At 40.4% G+C, this 20460-nt stretch overlaps 1 protein-coding gene across 3 annotated transcripts in view; it reads left to right on the top strand.

Annotated features, from left to right (window-relative positions):
* The window catches only part of TENM3 (teneurin transmembrane protein 3), a 532144-nt gene that overhangs the window by 430291 nt on the left and 81393 nt on the right, over positions 1-20460 (top strand). For all 3 annotated transcript variants that reach the window (XM_055567454.1, XM_055567455.1, XM_055567456.1), the window contains one exon: positions 12883-13029. In XM_055567454.1, coding sequence (XP_055423429.1) covers positions 12883-13029 — 147 coding nt within the window. The remainder of the gene's footprint in view (positions 1-12882; positions 13030-20460) is intronic.

Below are 20460 nucleotides of genomic sequence, written 5' to 3'. Positions count from 1 at the left end.
TGATATGCATGTAAAATAGAATATCTAGATGTCTTACTTCCCAAATAGTTACCGTAAAAGTGACTTGCATTTCCGAATTTATGAGCAGATTATACGAAGATTTATAGCCCTGTAGAAAATATTAATGTACGTTGCTCAAGTCACTAATGAGGGAACACAAAATATATAAGGACAAGTGGTGATGTGTTCTTTATTCCAAAAAGCTGATTTGGAATTTGGTTAGGAACTGTGCATCTGTACCATCTGAGGGTTATGTGAGACAGTAAGAAAACTTGTTAATATAAAAGTAGGGTTGTCTGCACTTTGGGATCTAGCCTGTTCATATGGAGGATGGTCCCATTAAAGGGAGTATGTCATGAGGAGGTGGAACATGCAGCAGCCGATCCGATCCTGACATTATTGGGGCAGAGTAGACTTCCTGGTTTATGAAAATAGATCATTGGCGGTCCTGAGGTGCTTTGCTTAAAGTCAGGTTCCTTTCTTTCTGGTGTCTCTTAAAAGATACCAGTCACTTCATAATTTTGTCCTTTTTATATTCTTTAGTTAAAAGATTGACTAATAGTACCTATTACGTATCAAGTGTTTACTGTGTGCTAAGGCACAGTGTCGGAGAAGGCAATGGCACCCCGAACTCCAGTACTGTTGCCTGGAAAATCCCACGGACGGAGGAGCCTGGAGGGCTGCAGTCCATGGGGTCGCTAAGAGTCGGACACGACTGAGCGACCTCACTTTCGCTTTTCACCTTCATGCATTGGAGAAGGAAATGGCAACCCACTCCAGTGTTCTTGCCTGGAGAATCCCAGGGACGGGGGAGCCTGGTGGGCTGCCATCTATGGGGTCGCACAGAGTTGGACGCGACTGAAGCAACTTAGCAGTAGCAGCAGCAATAAGGCACAGTGTAAAGTTCTCAGTGTACATTATCTTATCTTATTAAGTAGAAGCTATTCAAATCTCCATGGACAAAACCCAGGCTCAGAGAGGTTCTAAAACTTTTCTGTGGATGCGCAGCTAGTAAGTAATAGAACCAGAACCCAAATCCACACGAAGCATTCCCAAGCCCATCCTCTTAAGCACTAGACTATGCTGTCTCCTAAATTACTGTTTGTTTTACCTTGTATGTTATATAGCAGAATAGGTGAAAGTGAACTTTTTTTTGTGATAAAGATACATTATTATCTATGTACCTATCACATAAGATTGAATTGTCATAGAAACAGATGCAGTGATAACAATGTCAGTAATGTGTTAATAATAAAATGTCACTTTCTATTCAGAAAATTATAACTGGTAATAGGATCCATAGCTTGCCAAAATAAAAATAACAATCCCTGCAACAAAAAAAAACACTTTAGGTAAAATCAATTTATACTGTAGAGGATTTAAGAAAGTTGTAAACTATTTACTGAAAACACAGCACTCTTCCTTTTTTTAAGGTTTTAGTATTTTTAAGTCTGTATTGAATTTGTTACAGTATTGCGTCTGTTTTATGTTTTGGAGTAGCTCCCTGACTGGGGAGCGAGGCCCCTTCATTGGAAGGCAGTCTCAACCAGAGGACCACCAGGGAACTCCCTCTACACACTTCCTTTTAAAAGTTAAATTTATTTCCTATTTTTCAGTAGACTGAATACTATGTATAGACTTTGACCACTGAAAAACACTCATACAGAGTGAATAGATGACTTGTGTAACCAGTATCAGCTCATGAAAAAGGTCTCAGAAAAGTTTAATACCCAAAGTACAAGTGGTAAAATCTGTGCACACTCTGTCACAGCTACAGATGAAGAAAAAATACGCTCCCTGTAAATCACATTTGAAAAGAGCCATTTATCCACAGTTTTCTCCAAATAAGTTTGTTTATCTTCAGCAAATTAAACGGATTATCCAGCTTTGTTTTTTTCCTGACATAGTTTTAAAAATTGACAAGAGAAAGACCTAGTTATTTTACATACTCATTTACACTTTATAAATTTTCTTAAATATTAAATTTTATAGTAGGCAAAAGTAATAATGGTAGATAAGAAATTAAAACTCATTGATATTGACCAAATCAGTAGATGATTTTCTTGGTTTTCCTGCCACAAGACTTGGAACTACCAGCAAGACATCACTTTGGTAATTACAGTAAGAGCTTCCCTGGTGGCTGAGATGGTAAAGAACAGCAAAAGAGACACAGATGTATAGAACAGTCTTTTGGACTCTATGGGAGAGGGAGCGGGGGATGATTTGGGAGAATGGCATTGAAGCATGTATAATATCATATAAGAAGTGAATCGCCAGTCCAGGTTCGATGCAGGATACAGGATGCTTGGGGCTGGTGCACTGGGATGACCCAGAGGGATGGTATAGGGAGGGAGGTGGGAGGGGGGTTCAGGATGGGGAACACGTGTACACCCGTGGCGGATGCATCTTGATATATGGCAAAACCAATACAATATTGTAAAGTAATTAGCCTCCAATTAAAATAAATAAATTTAAATTAAAAAAAAAAAAGAATCTACCTGCAATGCAGGAGACCCAAGTTTGATCCCTGGGTTGGTAAGATCCCCTGGAGAAGGAAATGGCAACCCACTCCAGTATTCTTGCCTGGAGGATCCCATGGACAGAGGAGCCTGGTGGGCTACAGCCCATGGGGTAACAAAGAGGCACAGAGTGACTAACACCTGGTAATTGCAATAACCAAGTTAATTGTGACAGGATGTTAGAGATCCAAATATTTATTTAGTGTACAATACATTTGTATTCTAATTTTCATATATTAACATGAAGAACCTTTCTGCATAGCTTAGTTTCCAAATCAAGGTACTAAAATATACCTGATTTTTTTAAATCTAGGAAATCATAAGGAAATGTGGGTTTGCTTATTTCATTCACTGAAGTCAAACAAGGAGTAAAAATCTGAAGGAGACATGTGTTACTCCATGTTTATGTATGTGGTCCAGTAGATGAAATCATGCCGTGTGTAAAGACTGCACCAGAAATCCCGAATCACACGCCAAGCAGCAGTCATGTCTCTCGTAGTCGGTGCGGTGCCAGCATGAGCGGCGCTGTCTGTGCTGTGCCTGCTTCTCTGTGACTTCCGTTGTGTAGATGTACTCTACGGTAAGACATGAAGCTCTAAACTGAAGGAAGATACCAAATAGTATTCTCCCAGTTGTCTGTACAAAATTCTGCAGCTTGTCTTGGCACTTTTTCAGCAGTGCTGACTTGAAAATTTTGGTTTATCTCAAAGCACCTTTTCCATAGAATCTAGATTTTTTTTTTTCCTGGGCAGACTTAAATCAGGAAAAATATCATTTCACTTTCTTGGAATGTCTTGGCATAAATAGTGTTCCTAACTGAAGAACGGTGTTTTGCTTAGGTAGGTGCGTGCAAGAAGCACTGTATTGTACAGGTAATTGTTTCACCAAGTTTCCAATCTATAAAAAGAATGAAATATGCAAACTTTCAAAGACAATTTACTTAAAGCAGGTTTTCAGAAATATGCAGCCAATTTTAGAGGAGCAAAAGCTCTTTCAAGAACACGTGCACGTGTGTGTGTGCTCACATGTATGTGCTCACACACGCACAAACTGTTTTTCTCTACTGGCACAACCTAGTTGTTGAAACTCACTTTGCTAGTTGTTAAAATTCAAACTAATTGATGCTCCTAAATAGAATAAAGTATTTGCAATGTTTTATCGCAATCTTAGAATGAGAGTTCAATGGTGAGGGAACACGTGTTTTTAAGGAGCCTGAGTAAATTGTTTTGCAGTGTTTAAAATTATGTCAGTGTTGTAATTCTTTATGACGGGGTAATCAGTAATAAAAGAGTGCGGTGGGTACCAATTAAGGAACATCAAATCAATGGGTATGCAGGTTGCACGCTGATTTAAACAGTTGCTGATTGGAATAAATGGATTTAATATGTACTTATTTGCAAACTGTAGCTTTTCTGGCATCCTACAGAAACTGGTATATGAGTAATCTAAAAGAATGATACCTACGTACAACTTTTAATGACATACTAATGTGAATTACTGTTTAAGACTATTTTTTAAGTATTGCAAAACACACAATGCTAGATAAACATCTGTCCTTGACTCCGAGGCCTTTGCAGTATTCACCATAGTAAAGGATATGTCTGTGTTTTATTATGGATTCATTGATTGAATTACCCTCTTTCAGAGATGGGCTTCTAAGCCTTTAGTGTTGTAATTAAGCTGAGAAATAGTTCCAGCATTCTAGATTCTGTGTTCTTTCCCTATACCTAGGCTATCCACAGGAGTGAATTCAATAGCCCAGTGAAAATACTGTCTTGTTTAATATGCTCCAACTGGGCACATGGTTGACAGCAGAAACACTGAATGGATCATAACTACACACATCAGCAACAAATACAAATACACACACTCTGTGTATTTTTCCCTTGTGAACTGCCTAATAGAGATATATCAGCAACTTGGTTTCCCTTTGTTTCTTCCCTGTGTTTTGAAGAATCAGTTTGATGGTGAGGGGAAAACAAAGTTGGAATCAATCTTATTCCAGGAAGACCTCCAGATATCCCAGTTCCCCCACAAACAGGCACGTACACTCCGCTGACGTCTTTTTTAAAAGAGCAGTCTTCTTTGCAGCTATCACTCAGCTGCTTTTTTTTTATACAGCAGGCATCCACCGAACTGCTTCTGTTCTTTAATTTTTCAAACTCATTTGTTTTCATTTTCCCTGGTTTATCTCTCAGTTTTAATAACCTGCCAGTCGGTTGCCCAAACTTGGGATTTTTAGAACAGGTTATAACAGTTCTCATTATAAAGGTGTCTTAACTACATAAAGTACCCTCACGTATGAGACTATGTTCACAAATGAACATTTCAAGTTGTTTGGATTTTAATCTAACTTGCCCATTTCTCCTTTTGATTGTCGATGTTGAATTGAGGATTTCCACATTTTTTTCATCTTATTTGTTCATTCAAGTGAGTTCACTGATAATCCAAAAACAGATGTGCTTATGGTCTGCCTTACCCAGGTACACGGTTCTCCGTATGCCGAGTTCTACATAGAGCTTCTTTGTTAAGTGTTATGGACTTGGAAATTTTGGCCACTTGCTAGCATTTTGACCTGGAGGAAGTTATTTAATTTCCCGTGTCTCAGTTTCCTCATTTGAGAAATAGGGAAGATAATAAAGAGGTGGTGAAAATTAAATGAGCCAATTCGTGTTAAATGCTTAGCATAGTTTTCAGCACATAGGAACAGTCAGCCAAGGCTAGTGATTGTTAATAGTGCTGTACACAATTAGGATGGATGGATTGGGCAAGGGGAGAGGAGCAGATGGATGAAGGAGAGGGGAAGGATGTAAAATGAGATATTGTTCACATATGCTTCTTTCACAAAAGGTAGTCTTTGTATTATTCAGAGAATTTCTTCAAAAGCTGCAGACACATGTAGGACAGAGTAGGAATACCATAATAAGGACATTTAATCATTTTACTCAGCGGATATTAAGAATCCCTTATGAGCAATGGGAGTACAGTGATTAGCATGGCCATAGAGTTTGTATTTCTAATGGGAAAGGTTTACAGATCAGTTCGCATATGTCTATGTATCATTAAAGCCTTATGATTTCCTGGACTGTCTGAACTGACATGAATTGATCTCTGGATATTTTCTCTTCTCCTTTTACATTTAGCCTGCTGTTTGTACTCCTAGACTTCATCCATGAGACATATTCGAAGGGGAGATAAGAACAATCAGTTAGCTAGAGGAAATGGAGGGAGGAGGTCTGCCCATGATTTTTTATATTTTTGCGAGGGGCCACACCATGCAGCGTGTAAGATCTTAGTTCCCCAACCAAGGATCGAACCCACGCTCCCTCATGGGAAGCACAGAGTCTTAACCACTGGACTACCAGGGAAGTCCACATAATTTTGACAGATAAGCAAATGGGGCAACAACATGTAGGCAGAATTTCTTAAAAGGTGCTGTTCTCCCTTACTCTCCATGTTGGGAATGCAAAATGGTACAAGACTGAGAGCAGGCTTCTTCCCAGGGGTCTGTGGAATCCATGTCCTTTGCTAAGTGGTACAGACAAGAGCAAATCATTTTGTGTTCAACCCCACCCCACCTCCCCAAAAGTAAAGGGAGAAATATGGTAAACAGGGACCTTGAAAAGAGAAAGCATTCTTTTTAAAAAGAAGCGCCTCAAGGGGAGTGTGCTAATCATTTGATTTGGTGATGCTGGAGGTTTATGAGCTAATCGTATAATAACAATTCTTTTGCTGAGCACACCTTTCTCCAAAGTCTCAGATTTCACTGAGCCCTTGCCCACCTGTACCAGTAAGTAGACAAGGACTACCCATGCATGGGTTTGAAACCAGAGCGGTGGTTTCATTTGTTATATTCTGGGATGACTGTGTATCTGAATGGATTTTGAAAGAGAGACAGTTTAGACCATGATGAGCCAAGGCATCTGGAGATCAAGGGCTCCATTTTTAAATGTCCAGCACTCACCTGCATTCTTCCCTGGTGGCTCAGATGGTAAAGACTCTGCCTGCAATGCGATGCAGGAGACCTGAGTTTGATCCCTGGGTCAGGAGAAGGGAATAGCTACCCATTCCAGTATTTTTGCCTGGAGAAGTCCATGGACAGAGGATCCTGGCAGGCTACAGTCCATGGGGTCACAAAGAGTCGGACACGACTAAGCAACTAACACTTTCACTTTCACCTGTTTTGTGCACTTTGCCAAGTAAGCCACATAGATGTCAAAAACATGGGAGTACCACCCTGTGACTTTGGGAAACAATTATCTGCTGAGATTCACGTGAGGTCCGGAAAGATTGCACAGTACTTCTGAGCTTCTTTCATCCATTTCTTCTACTGAAGAAAAAATTTTTGTTAGTTTATAAATGTCTAAGACTGCAGGGAGATCAAACCAGTCAATCCTAAAGGAAATCAATCCTGAATATTCATTGGAAGGACTGATGCTGAAGCTGAAGCTCTAATACTTTGGCCACCTGATGCAAAGAGCCAACTCATTAGAAAAGACTCTGATGCTAGGAAAGATTGAAGCCGGGAGGAAAAGGGGATGACAGAGGATGAGATGGCTGGATGGCATTACGGACTCAATGGACATGAGTTTGAGTAAACTCCGGGAGTTGGTGATGGACAGGGAGGCCTGATGTGCTGAGGTCCATGAGGTCGCAAAGAGTCAGACACGACTGAGTGACTGAACTGAAATGTCTAAGAAGAGGCATTGAGACAGTGGTTAAGAGCACCTTGCAGAGCCAGGCAACCTGGCCGGCTAGCCTGTGACCTCACACAGACTGCTCACTCTTCCTTTCTTCATCTGTATTTACTGTATCAGCTGTATTTACATCCTAGGGTTGTGGTGGAGATTGAATGAGAGAATGATGAAGTGCTTAGAGCTAGAAATTCGGGCATCATTAATACATCAGCCAGGTATTCATAATTTGCCAGTTATGAGACCAGGGCTCCAGAAATGCTCAAGTCATAAGCAGCACTTTGTGAGCACTTGTGCATTTTTTCAGGGGGCAGGGAGAGAAACCAGAGATTATGGAGAATCCGTAACTCCCAGCACTTTTCTCAGAGAACTGAGACCGTGAAAAGATTAAAAACCACTGTCTTATGGAAAATATGGTAATACTCATCCACTTATGCCCCATTTGGTCTTCTTAAAAGATAAATATAAATAACCTAAACCTGCAGAAGAATCCAAAAGATCCAAACACAGTATGCTTAGAAAATGCAGATTTTGGATCTAATGTGTCCTGCATTAATAAATGATGTGAAATGTTAAAAAAAAAAAAAGATAAATAATCAAAACTCGAGGGAAAGTGTTTTATGAATACAACATTTTACCAGGGAACAGTTTTTTTCCAAGGGCTCCATTTTATATGTCAAGCACTCATATTTATAAATAGAGTTTTCTTCTATAAAACAAATTTAAAACTTCTTAGTAGATCTAACAGGAACAACTTTCCTTCAGTGTCAGAATATACTTACTCATTTTCAAAGTGATTTTTTTTTTTGCAACTTAATGTGCAGTTCAGCAATTATTAGGTGTATTAATTTTTAAATATACTGTATTATTTTTTATGATTATTGTTCCTAATGGCTTTTTACAACATGCCTGCATTTTTCTGATAATTTCCTGTATTGACTTATATAATGATGTTTTCATTGTTGCAATTATTACTTTTAATAATTCTTTGAACCTCATATATGGACATCTTCTTTTAACTTCATTATTTAGAGCCAGGCTCTTGTGGTACTGTTGGAAATTTTACTCTTCAAGGCCAAAATGTAGAAAGTGGTTGTTATTTTTTTACCTCCTTCCTCTCTTAGTTTTAAGCTATCAGCCTAACAACTATTCCCTATGATATAAAATGCAAATGACAAATCTTGGTATTTTTTCCTCAGTGCAGATACTTTTCTTATGGTCGGTTTGTAAAATGTGTCTTAAACATTTTTAATATTTAAGTCTTCATGTAAAATTTGACCTGCTGTGTACTTTAAATCTGTTTTCTAATTTCAGCTCCACTTTTGACATTCTCTTGGTCCAATAACAAACCTTCCTTTACCTGTAATTCCTTGTTTTGCATAATTGATTGTTTGTGAAAGTAATAGGATTGGCTGGATTCTGATTTATTCTTCCTTTAGAACTTCTAATCCAGATCAGGATTAATTCCTTATTGGTGTGTGTTAATTGAAGTGGACCTGATGTAAAAGCCAAAAGCTTATTCTCCAACTCTGATAAGTGATACTAATAATTCCCTAGAACCTGGCTGAACCAGAAACTCCAGAATGTTTTAAGGCACTTTGTGTATCCTCCATATCAAATGAGCACTCATGGGACTCTACTGGATTATATAATGCTTGGAAGGAATTATTAAGAAATTATATGAATGATGTTATACAGTAATACAGTTTTATTTTAATGCTTGAAAAACAATTATTTTATGAAATTATAATTGCAGGTTAGTGCCTGACACTGTTTCCCGAACCCCACCTTCACTTCCCCCACAATATATTGTCAATTAGCTATAAACATGCTTATTTTTAAATGCAGTTCAGAAGCCTCTAATGGAATCCTGTGGCAAAGCGAAGCATCCTTTCATATAAACGGTGCAGATGGGTCTGAACCATTTATGGTTTTGTTTATGCACGTGACAGAACTGCCAGGCTTTAGTCGCTCAACTGAAAGTTATAGTTTAAATCATTCTGTTAAGAGTTCCGCGACCACTTGCATATGTCAGTAATGAAAAATAATCAACATAAGCGTCTTTGAAAAGCAATTTTAGATCATTAAAGATGCATGAATTTTGACAAAGCAAGAAGATCTGAGGCTTATTAAGAATATATTAGGTCTCTCTGTTGAGTGAAGAGAGAGGGATTTTTATGCTTCTGTTCAAGAGGAAAGGTGTAGGCTAATTGTAACCTCATGAAAGATTAAATGGACAGGTACAGTAAGAGACTTCAGTCTTCATCCTGACTCTTCCTGCAAAGCTTTTGTGAGAAACAGAGCCTATTCCTGTATGAATCCTGAAAGGAAACAAGATCTTAGAACAGTCTGTATTTCCTAATGGGCTACATACGGGTTACATCATTGTCCATCCGACAAGTAGTCAAGGGCTGCTGGGTAAATCATATAGAATTTAATGCATGCCTTTTTCATAATACTATATTACATTTGCTTTTTTGTTTTATTATTAACAATTAAAGTTTGATCTTTTGTAAATATGCAAACGACTCGAGACAAGGTGAATGAAGTAGAATTTCTGCGGGTGTATGTCACAGATTAAAGAAAGCATCTGAAAATGTATCAGGGTTCCCCCAGGGCTGCTGTGTGTTCTTTCTGCCCTTCCACCATTTAACCCTTATGAAACTACTTTGTTCAAAACAAACTGAAAGACAATTACTTTCTCACCCCCTCCAAAAGTTTGATATTTGTAAATCTCATGGTTTTATAAATTTCCAAAATTTCTCTAATGACAAAAATTGATTCCATTCGTTCTACTTAGTTATGAAGGTATAATGTTAGGAAGAATCAGAGTGGGTCCGTCCCAAATTATCTGCAAAAGGAAGTGTTAGTTTACCTGCACACTTTCCCTTAAAGTGCTGAATATTTCCTGGAATCGTGACTACATTTGCTAAAATGGGAATATACTGCATTTGTAGAAGATATGAAGTGCATCTCTGTCGTGTGATGTCTGATGTCAGCTGCAGCTGCTCAATTTGCATGTAAATTCTGAAAATTTCCTTGTCCCATGTGACACTTCTGAAATGTCTGTCTGTTCTTTTTTCCTTTTTAATTTCTCAAGCTCACTATTTGGATAAGATAGTTAAAGGTACTGTATACTTGCTCTTTGTTGACATATCTCCATATATATCTCTATATAACCATGTTTAGCTTGTAGTAGGTATGAAAATAGATTGTTTTCCTGCATATTTTTGTAAATGATAAATCAGGCCTACATTATGTGAAATCCTTTGGATTTAAAGTATTGAGACTTCAGTGTCTGTGTCTCATTTTTATAATTTTGGGTTATCACAGATTTCATTCCTATGTAAAAGCATTAGTCTTCACTGGAACCAAAAACTGAAGATAACAGTATATTTGCTGTTTTTTGTTTATGGAGTTTTTTTGGGTTTCTTTTTTTTTTTTTTTTTTGGTTTTAAGATCTTCATTGTTGGCAATTCAGCTCATGAGCTTTAAATTCTAAATCAAAGAATCACGAACGCTCACTCTTATCACAGAATAAGAAATTGTCAATCTAAAGAAGATTCTGGTTAACATATGTTGAGAGAAATCTCATTTATCCTCATATGGAAACTTCTTTGGCTTTATCTCAGTGTTTCAAAATATATGTGATCTCATAATTTATGTTTTGTGATTTTCTTTAAAAAAAAAAAAAACTACAAAATACTATGCATTCTAGAGAACAAAAATGATAACTCTGCTCAGCAGAAAACAGCAGATTCTTTGTCTTCAGTTATCATAGAAATAAGTGAAAACCATATCTTTCAGAAAAGAGTCCCTTTCCCTCGCTCCTCAGATTACCTTTTTTAATTCCTTGTTTGTGCTTTTCATTGGAATATGAAATTATTCATGGCAGTACCCAGGCTTTCATGTAATAACTTCCTGTGTGCACACAGTCAACTGCTGCGCCCCTTGGTCACTGGGGCAATTAAACCTTTTTTTTTTTTTTTTGATTAAAAACAAAACAGAGACATCCATAAGGAAAATTTACCTTTTAGGCATTGAATAATCCATAAAAACAGACGGTAATTGTCTGAAAGAAAAGAAGCAGCAAAATTAATATTCTCCTGACTTGATGGCGTCCGTAAGTCTAATTTCATCATACCCTGCCGCAAGGGACTGTCAAAACAGTCTTCTTTCTGTTAACTCTAATCTGAAGAGACAGAAAGTCTCTTTGAGATCTTTTCAAGTTCCACAGTGAAGGAGGGAAAGCCAGTTATATGAATAATTCTTTTAATACAGACCTAAAAGAAACATCCTTAAAGAGATGGTTCCCTTAAATTTGGTCACCGAAACAAGCATTCTAGTTATAAGAAGCTAGAACAAACCCCCAACTGCTAGAGCAGACGTTAACTAATATACATATATACTTTATACCAAATTATAAATCAATTCTTTCCAAAGAGATCTGGTTAAGAGCCCATTATCCTTGCCATCTTAGAGCGTTTATACCCTCGTTTCTGTCAGTGCCATGTCACACTCATAGAGAAGAGCACCAGAACCTACCCTAGTGTCATGCTCATAAACAGATCATGTTGGCTGCATGCCAGTTACCATCCGTAGGAAGTGGCAGAATTTGTTTTTTTTTTTTTTTTTTTTAATGTCATGTTAGACTGAAACAATTATAGATTTCGGATATATTAAATTATTTTCATTGTTTCCCAAATTTTCCCTCCTTGCCCATAAAAGCAGACAAGATAGGATATAAAGGTAACAGCATAAAAGCTCTAGGGAGATTGTCACAAACTATCACTCTTTTGCGCTCTGTCTTGAAGCACGTCACTACCGTGTTTTTGTTCAGTCTCTCGATGTTTTACTGTGGTCCTTATGGTATTTCATTTCGTCCGTCCTGAGTAATCAGATATGCACAGCTATTACATTTAGTTGGAAATCCTGTCAGTCCCGTCCCATCCGTATGCAGCCTGAATCCTAATGTTTGTTAGAATAGATGCTAAGCTGCTTCACTATTTCCTGGGCTTTGCTTATTCTGTGAAAAGGAATGTACTCTCGGCATAAAGTATAGTCATTGACACTGGCCTATACTTTGTGCAATTATTTAATGCACTGTAATTTCACATGAATATATGGCAACTCTGAGGCCAGATGAAATTAACGTTCTCTTTTGAACGTCCTTCATAGCCACGTACCCACGCGTTCATGCTTTTAAATTTAGAGGGAATTTTTGAAAGCAACAAGGCACTTTTAAGAAGACGTGTCCTAACCAATGACCAGTAATGTTTACAGCAGACTAAAAATCTATTCTAGGGCTTCTGAAATGATCTCGCTGTGACGCTTTTTTCACACTTTAATGATCAACCTTGTTGCTTTGGTAAAGGAAAAAAAATTTAAGTTAATTTTGTCTGGCCTGCAGCAATTTTAGTGGGTCATTGCAAACATTTCTGTCCTGCACAGGTAAGTGGTGTCTCAAGGGTCAGGCCAATCAAAGATGCCACTTGGATAAGAATCAGATTCCTTAGATTACGTTGCTCTTTCTATCCATGTGCAATTACAGTATTTGTGCTGTTTCGAAAGGCCTGTTCCCACTAAGTGTCCCTCATCTGTTTATTTGAAGTGCAAAAACATTAAATACTCAAATCACTTGTGTTGTCCTTCTTTGTCTCTTTTGACAGAGGGATGCCCCGGTCTGTGCAACAGCAATGGAAGGTGCACGCTGGACCAAAACGGCTGGCACTGTGTTTGCCAGCCTGGGTGGCGAGGAGCAGGATGCGACGTAGCCATGGAGACCCTCTGTACTGACAGCAAGGACAATGAGGGAGGTAAGAGATGCGGAGCGGAAAGCGAGCCTGTGCCAGAACGCAGTTTATAAGTTCCCGTGGATCCATGGTTATCTGTTGCCAAAAAAAAAATTTGATCCCCACAGGTTAGATTGATTGAAAAATGTATGAGTGCTGATGGCATGATTTTGCTCCCTGTTTTCCCTGAAACAAATGCAAGATTATTATCATTCAGGGAAAAGGCAAGGTAACCAAGCTACTGTATAATGTACATTATTCTCCATTTCTTGTCCTAATCTCCAGGTGATGATTCTCCTTGATGCAGTTTTTAGGGCCCTGTGAACTGGGAGCTCAAGAGCAGTATGTTAATAATGGAACAGTCCAAAAGATGCAAGGTAGTTCCCAAGCTCTTCTGTTGAAAGGCCAGGAAGAGAAAGCAATCCCCTTGAAGCTGTACTTCCAGGGTCTTTTTATCCTTAACTTTACAGCCTGTGAAAAGGATTATGATATTCCACCCCATGTAAGCCCAGAGTGAAGAAATAATTATTTTTTTCCCGTTGTGCCCATCCTCTGTGCTGGTATGTTTTGATCTCAGAGAATAGAGAGTGAAAGTGAGTGTCTGCGTCTCCAGCGATGGAGCTGTTCACTGGACTGAGTTTTTCAGAAGGAATTATTGTAGTTTCTGTCTAGACCTCTCTGGTCACCTGCTCCACGTGTGACCTGCCCTGTGTGTGTTTCCCTTCCTCCACCTTCATTGAGCCTGCCCTTCTGGGAGTGTCCACGTAGGCAGTTTGGTGATGGTTACGAGTGCAGGTTTGGAGTCAGGTCTTCACTCCACCAGGAAATGGCAACACACTCCAGTATTCTTGTCTGGAAAATCCCATGGACACAGGAGCCTGGTGGACTACAGTCCATGGGGTCGCAAAGAGTCAGGCATGACGTAGTACTGAGCACACATGCATGACTCCACCTCGTAGTGCTGATATGACCGTAGACAAGATCCTGACTGTGTTAAACTTGACGTGTTTCACATGTAAAATAGGCATAAAGGAGTTTGTGGAAGCATTGAAAGAATGTTTGTGAATTGCCAGGGCTATGTTACATTGTAAGGAGCAGCTCTCATTATCCAGTTTTCCTTCTTTCGCTTTCAAAGTGCTCACCTTAACTAGGTGGACTTCATAAAAGGTTGTCAGAGAAGGTTGAATTGGCCCTTTCCTTTCCAAATAGAGCAGACATAACATCAGACAGATGCCCACAGTAAAGCAAATGTCATGAAAAAGCAAGTCATGTGAATGTGGGGGGTGTGGGTTCCCAGTGCATATAAAAGTTATGCCTATTGGATACTGTTAAATTACCCTATACGGTAGCCTGTTAAAGTGTGTGGTAGCATTGTGTCTAAAAACAACATATATACCTTAATATAAAAATACTTTATTGCTAAAAAATGTTAACCGTCATCTGCACCTTAAGCAAGTTGTAGTAGTAACATGAAAGGTCACAGAGCACCATCAGAAATATAATAATAATGAAAACCCTTGAAATATTGCAAGAATTACTAAAACATGAGACAGAGACACATGGTAAGCAAGTGGTGTTGGGAAAATGGCACGTTGGGCTTGCTCCACTTCGAGTTGCCACACATCTTGGAATTGTGAAAAATGCAACATCTTCCCCACAGTAAAGGGAAGCACAGTAAAACAAGGCCTGCCCTGTACTGTTCTCTAGGAAGCGGGGTGGTCAGAACCAAGTCTCAGCTCTCCTCCTTGCCCCCAACACACACACACACACACACACACACACACACACACACACAACAACAACAACAACAACACACAGAGTCATTCTCAAACCAAATGTTACTTGTTTCTCATCTTCCTGACTACGAGTTGCAGTTCTCCCCGTTCATTCCCAGCTATCTGTCCACTCTTTCGTTCCTGCCTAACTGTTTACTCTTTTCCCTGTGCTCCTTTAACGTGGACTGTCAAGAAACTTTAGCCACAAATTCTGCACTCTGCTGTCTGTCCTGATGGGTGTAGGTGTTTGGTCCTCGGCCCTCGAAGCTTTTTCTGCCTGATAATACACAGTTGCCTCTCTCGCCTCCCTGTGCCCCGGGTGCTGTTGTAGAAACCGTAGCATCAGTCCTCTGCACACCCATACAGCAGGTTTCCCCTCCCTCCCAGGAAGCCCCTGCCCCTGGGAAGAAGGCTAGCTTGCCTTCCTCCTAGATCAGATGTTTCACCCTCGTGTTCTAAGAGATTACACTGAGGAGGTTACACCTCTGGCAGAGAGAAGCAAACTGCAGGGCCCAGTCTGCAGAGCCTGCAGAGTAATTTAGGGGCTGATCGACTCTTTAGTGTCCTTATCGGCTAAGGCGGTTTCTCTCTTTCCTCAAAATTTATCAGCTGTGAATTGGCCTCGTTCCCGCTTTGTTTATTCTTATTAGCATGAAGCTCTGCTATCTCTAGACTTCCCTCTCCAAGGGGAAACTGGACCTGATAGAAGACCTCCTGTGGCTTCTCTGCTTATCTTATATAATTTGTATTCCTTGTCCCTAACCTAATTTTTCTCATCTTCTGAGAAGGAACCTCAGTACCAGCTTTGTTACACCCTAAGATTGTAACCTGGGTGCCTTATAACCCAAGCTAGAGGATTCCTTGAACTTAAGCATGGGTTATATGTATACAGACAATATTTTTCACACTAAACACCAACTTAAGACACACAATCTGGTGATTAAGGATATTATTACCATTACCATTAGATGAGGACAGTAAAACAGAACATTTAAAATAAGGACTATAGTTGAAATTCTATGACATGTGGGAGCTGTGCCATAATAGATACATTGTCTACATTTGGTGACAAAAATGGTGAATTAGCCAGAAAGTTGCTAAGTAGTTTCATTTAACACATTCAGTTCAGTTCAGTTCAGTCCCTCAGTCATGTCCAACTCTTTGAGACCCCATGAATCCCAGCACGCCAGGCCTTCCTGTCCATCACCAACTCCCGGAGTTCACTCAGACTCACGTCCATCGAGTCAGCGATGCCATCCAGCCATCTCATCCTCTGTCGTCCCCTTCTCCTCCTGCCCCCAATCCCTCCCAGCATCAGAGTCTTTTCCAATGAGTCAACTCTTCGCATGAGGTGGCCAAAGTACTGGAGTTTCAGCTTTAGCATCATTCCTTCCAAAGAAATCCCAGGGCTGATCTCCTTCAAAATGGACTGGCTGGATCTCCTTGCAGTTCAAGGGACTCTCAAGAGTCTTCTCCAACACCACAGTTCAAAAGCATCAATTCTTCGGTGCTCAGCTTTCTTCACAGTCCAACTCTCACATCCATACATGACCACTGGAAAAACCATAGCCTTGACTAGACGGATCTTTGTTGGCAAAGTAATGTCTCTGCTTTTGAATATGCTATCTAGGTTGGTCATAACCTTCCTTCCAAGGAGTAAGCGTCTTTTAATTTCATGGCTGCAGTCACCATCTGCAGTGATTTTGGAGCCCCCAAAAATAAAGTCTGACACTGTTTCCACTGTTTCCCCATCTATTTCCCATGAAGTGATGGGACCAGATGCCATGATCTTCGTTTTCTGAATGTTGAGCTTTAAGCCAACTTTTTCACTCTCCTCTTTCACTTCATCAAGAGGCTTTTTAGTTCCTCTTCATTTTCTGCCATAAAGGTGGTGTCATCTGCATATCTGAGGTTATTGATATTTCTCCTGGAAATCTTGATTCCAGCTTGTGCTTCTTCCAGCCCAGCATTTCTCATGATGTACTCTGCATATAAGTTAAATAAGCTGTGTTTAACACATTAAACAACTAAAAAAGGAGAAGATGAAGAGGTTGATTTGATTTGAATGAAAAGTTAAATGCATCATCGTCTAGTCTGAGCAAATTTGTAGAGCACAACTCAAAGAACTTTACAGACAACACATGCACACAAAGAGAGAGAAAGAGAGAGAGAGAGAGAGAGAAAGTTGCTTACTAGTGGCAGAAAAGTTCTATCTCCGGGTAAGAATGATAGAAGCTTCCGTGGTCTCTCAGATGGTAAAGAATCTGCCTGCAATGCAGGAGACCCAGGTTTGATGCCCAGGTAGGGAAGATCCCCTGAAGAAGGAAATGGCTACCCACTCCAGTGTTCTGGCCTGGAGAATTCCATGGACAGAGGAGCCTGGAGGGTCTGGACAGATCGCAAAGAATTGAACACAACTGAGTGACTAACACTTTTACTTTCACTTTTTTTTTTTTTCAAGGATGGTGGGTGGGCAGAAAAACAGATTATTCTATCAGAATATGAATAGCCATCAATAGCATTTCGTTTTACTATAACCATTTCATATGGCTAGTAGAGTTCTGTTACTTTCCCGGGGAATCTTCTATTCTCTCTCCTTCCTTCCCTCCAAATTCCAGCCCTCTTACTTTGTTGTTGTTCAGCCGCTAACTTGTGTTCAACTCTCTGCGACCCCATGGACTGTAGCCCACCTTTTCTGCCTCCAGGAGCTTGCTCCTCTCTTACTTGAGGACAGGAAAGTCAGTGCTGGAGTCTCTGGCCTGCTTTCCACGCCCCAGCCTGACAAGGCAGCTCTCCAGTCCCCCCAACACTTCAGAAAGCACCATTGCTTTCGCCTGGTCACGCTGCTAAGACTCGCATTGGATAGGGAGTGTCTTGACTTTCAATAGCTCCCCATATGGTGGTCCCACAGTGCGAGCATCAAAATGCAACAGCTTGCCAGAGACAACTCTTACCTTTATAGAAACTCAAGGTAGATACTCATGAATGAGCTGATTTCTCCAAAATACGTAATCTGTGGCAGTGGCTGCCATGTTCCTATCGTTCTTCTCATTAGAGACATGTGGTCAGAGCTCCCTTTGACATCTTGCTTTCCTGTCCGGTCCTCAAATAGACAGCTCCCCTGTGGATACCTGAGGCATAAGAGGCAAGTCTTCTTCTGCAGATTGGATGGTGAAAGGCCCAAGAATGACTTAAACCTCTTCCTAAATTCTGTGCAAGATGGTAGAATGTCAGAATATAAATCCTGCCAGGAATGATGCCTCTTACTTTTAAGTACATGGAGTTATTCTTTGTCCTTCAGAGTTATTAATATTACTTTGTGGGGATATGCCAGGAAGATATACCTCAAACAGGTTTTTTTTAATACCTTTAGAGCCTGGAAAATCCCATGGACAGAGGAGCCTGGTAGGCTGCAGTCTATGGGGTCACAACTGAGCGACTTCACTTTCACTTTTTACTTTCATGCATTGGAGAAGGAAATGGCAGCCCACTGCAGTGTTCTTGCCTGGAGAATCCCAGGGACAGGGGAGCCTGGTGGGCTGCCGTCTCTGGGGTCACACAGAGTCGGACACGACTGAAGCGACTTAGCAGCAGCAGCAGCAGAGTCTGATCATAGTAGAAAAAAGAAGCACAATTCAACTGAGGTTATTTAGAAATTAAAAAACAGTACTGAGAGAGGGAGGAAGAAGAATACAAATAGAAGATTCAAACTGCAGAAGCAAGCAGGTGTGTGTGCTAGAAATGACAAAGAAGAGGGAAATGATGAATGATATTTTAACGTAAGCATCAGAATGAATGTGATGAATGGACAGAGGCAGTCTAAGTTTGGAGATTCCCAAATGAAAATAAGGAAACATTTGAAAATACATTTATAAAAAGTTCTAGCAGGAGGATGAGATGGTTGTGTTCTCCAGAATATATTAAAAAAAAAAGTTAAATAAAATAGAAAAAAAATCAGAAGGGGAATGGTTTAAAAAAGAACAAAAAAAGGAAGGAAGAGAGGGAAGGAAGGAGGAAGAGAAGGAAGGAAATTATGAGTTCTGAAAGTGAAACTCGCTCAGTCGTATCTGACTCTTTGTGACCACATGGACTATACAGTCAAATGGAATTCTCCAGGCCAGAATACTAGAGTGGGTAGCCTTTCCCTTTTCCAGGGGATCTTCCCAACCCAGGGATCGAACCCAGGTCTCCCTCATTGCAGTCAGATTGTTTACCAGCTGAGCCACAAGGTAAGCCCATAAGAGTTCCTGGGTACTTCTTAAAAAGAATCCAGATGTCAGAATGAAGAGTGGCACTCAGTATCAGAGCCTTGAAATATATTATCCTGGCAGATGATTTGGGGAGAAATTACTTTTTTTTTGAAAGACTCCGTGAGATCCTACTGCAGAGGAGAGGGGCTTCCCAGGTGGCTCAGCAGTAAAGAATTCCCCTGCAGTGCAGGAGACACGGGTTCGATCCCTGGGTCAGGAAGATCCCCTGGAGGAGGGCATGGCAATCCATTCCAGTATTCTTGCCTGAAGAATCACATGGGCAGAGGAGCCTGGAGGACTAGTCCATAGGGTCGTAAAGAGTCAGACACGACTGAAGCGAGTTAGCATACATTCAGGGGAGAGATTTAGGTTACTCTGAACCCTGAGCGCCAAAGAATTGATGCTTTTGAACTGTGGTGTTGGAGAAGACTCTTGTGAGTCCCTTGGGCTGCAAGGAGATCCAATCAGTCCATTCTGAAGATCAGCCCTGGGATTTCTTTGGAAGGAATGATGCTAAAGCTGAAACTCCAGTACTTTGGCCACCTCATGCGGAGAGTTGACTCATTGGAAAAGATTCTGATGCTGGGAGGGATTGGGGGAGGAAAAGGGGATGACAGAGGATGAGATGGCTGGATGGCATCACTGATTCAATGGACATGAGTTTGAGTGAACTCCGGGAGATGGTGATGGACAGGAAGGCCTGGCGTGCTGCGATTCATGGGGTCGCAAAGAGTTGGACACGACTGAGCAACTGAACTGAACTGAACCCTTTTATTATTCACAGAAGTTTTAGATCCCAGGAGCATCCCATTCTAGAAAAGAGAAGTCCACCTTTGCTTTCAGAAGCATGGGGTTTGACCACTGTTTTTGAATGAGTTTTCGGAGAGGAAAAATATTCACACAGGCTGAAACTAACAGTCTTCCCTATATTTTATACCCTTTACCATTCGCTGCCACTGCAAGCTTTAGAACAACAAAGGGCATTGCCCAGAACCTCTTTAGACAGTGTCCCCTTTCTCCAGGTTAAGAACCTCTGCATTCTTGGGCAGGATTATTACTAGCAGCCATGCACAGTGCTGGGAAAGATTGAGGACAGGAGGAGAAAGGGGTGACAGAGGACAAGACGGTTGGATAACATCACTGACTCAATGGACATGAGTTTGAGCAAGCTCCAGCAGATGGTGAAGACAGGAAAGCCTGGTGTGCTGCAGACAGACCTTGGGGTCACAAGAGTCGGGCGTCACTTAGCAGCTGAACAACAACAAATTGTCAAGATCACCACTGTCAACAACTCAGAGTGCATGTCTCTACGCCTCCTCAGTGAGCTTAGACACGCACTTATGTCTTTAAACGAGAACAGGATAGGTACTGTTCTAAATTTGATTCTGCCAAAGAGATTTTTTCATGTCAGTACGTGTAGGTCTGTCTCC

The sequence above is a fragment of the Bubalus kerabau genome, chromosome 2 (genome assembly GCF_029407905.1).
Source record: "Bubalus kerabau isolate K-KA32 ecotype Philippines breed swamp buffalo chromosome 2, PCC_UOA_SB_1v2, whole genome shotgun sequence".
Lineage (NCBI taxonomy): Eukaryota > Metazoa > Chordata > Mammalia > Artiodactyla > Bovidae > Bubalus > Bubalus kerabau.
Note: the sequence above shows the minus strand (reverse complement) of the source record. Positions and strands in the feature narration are given on the sequence as shown.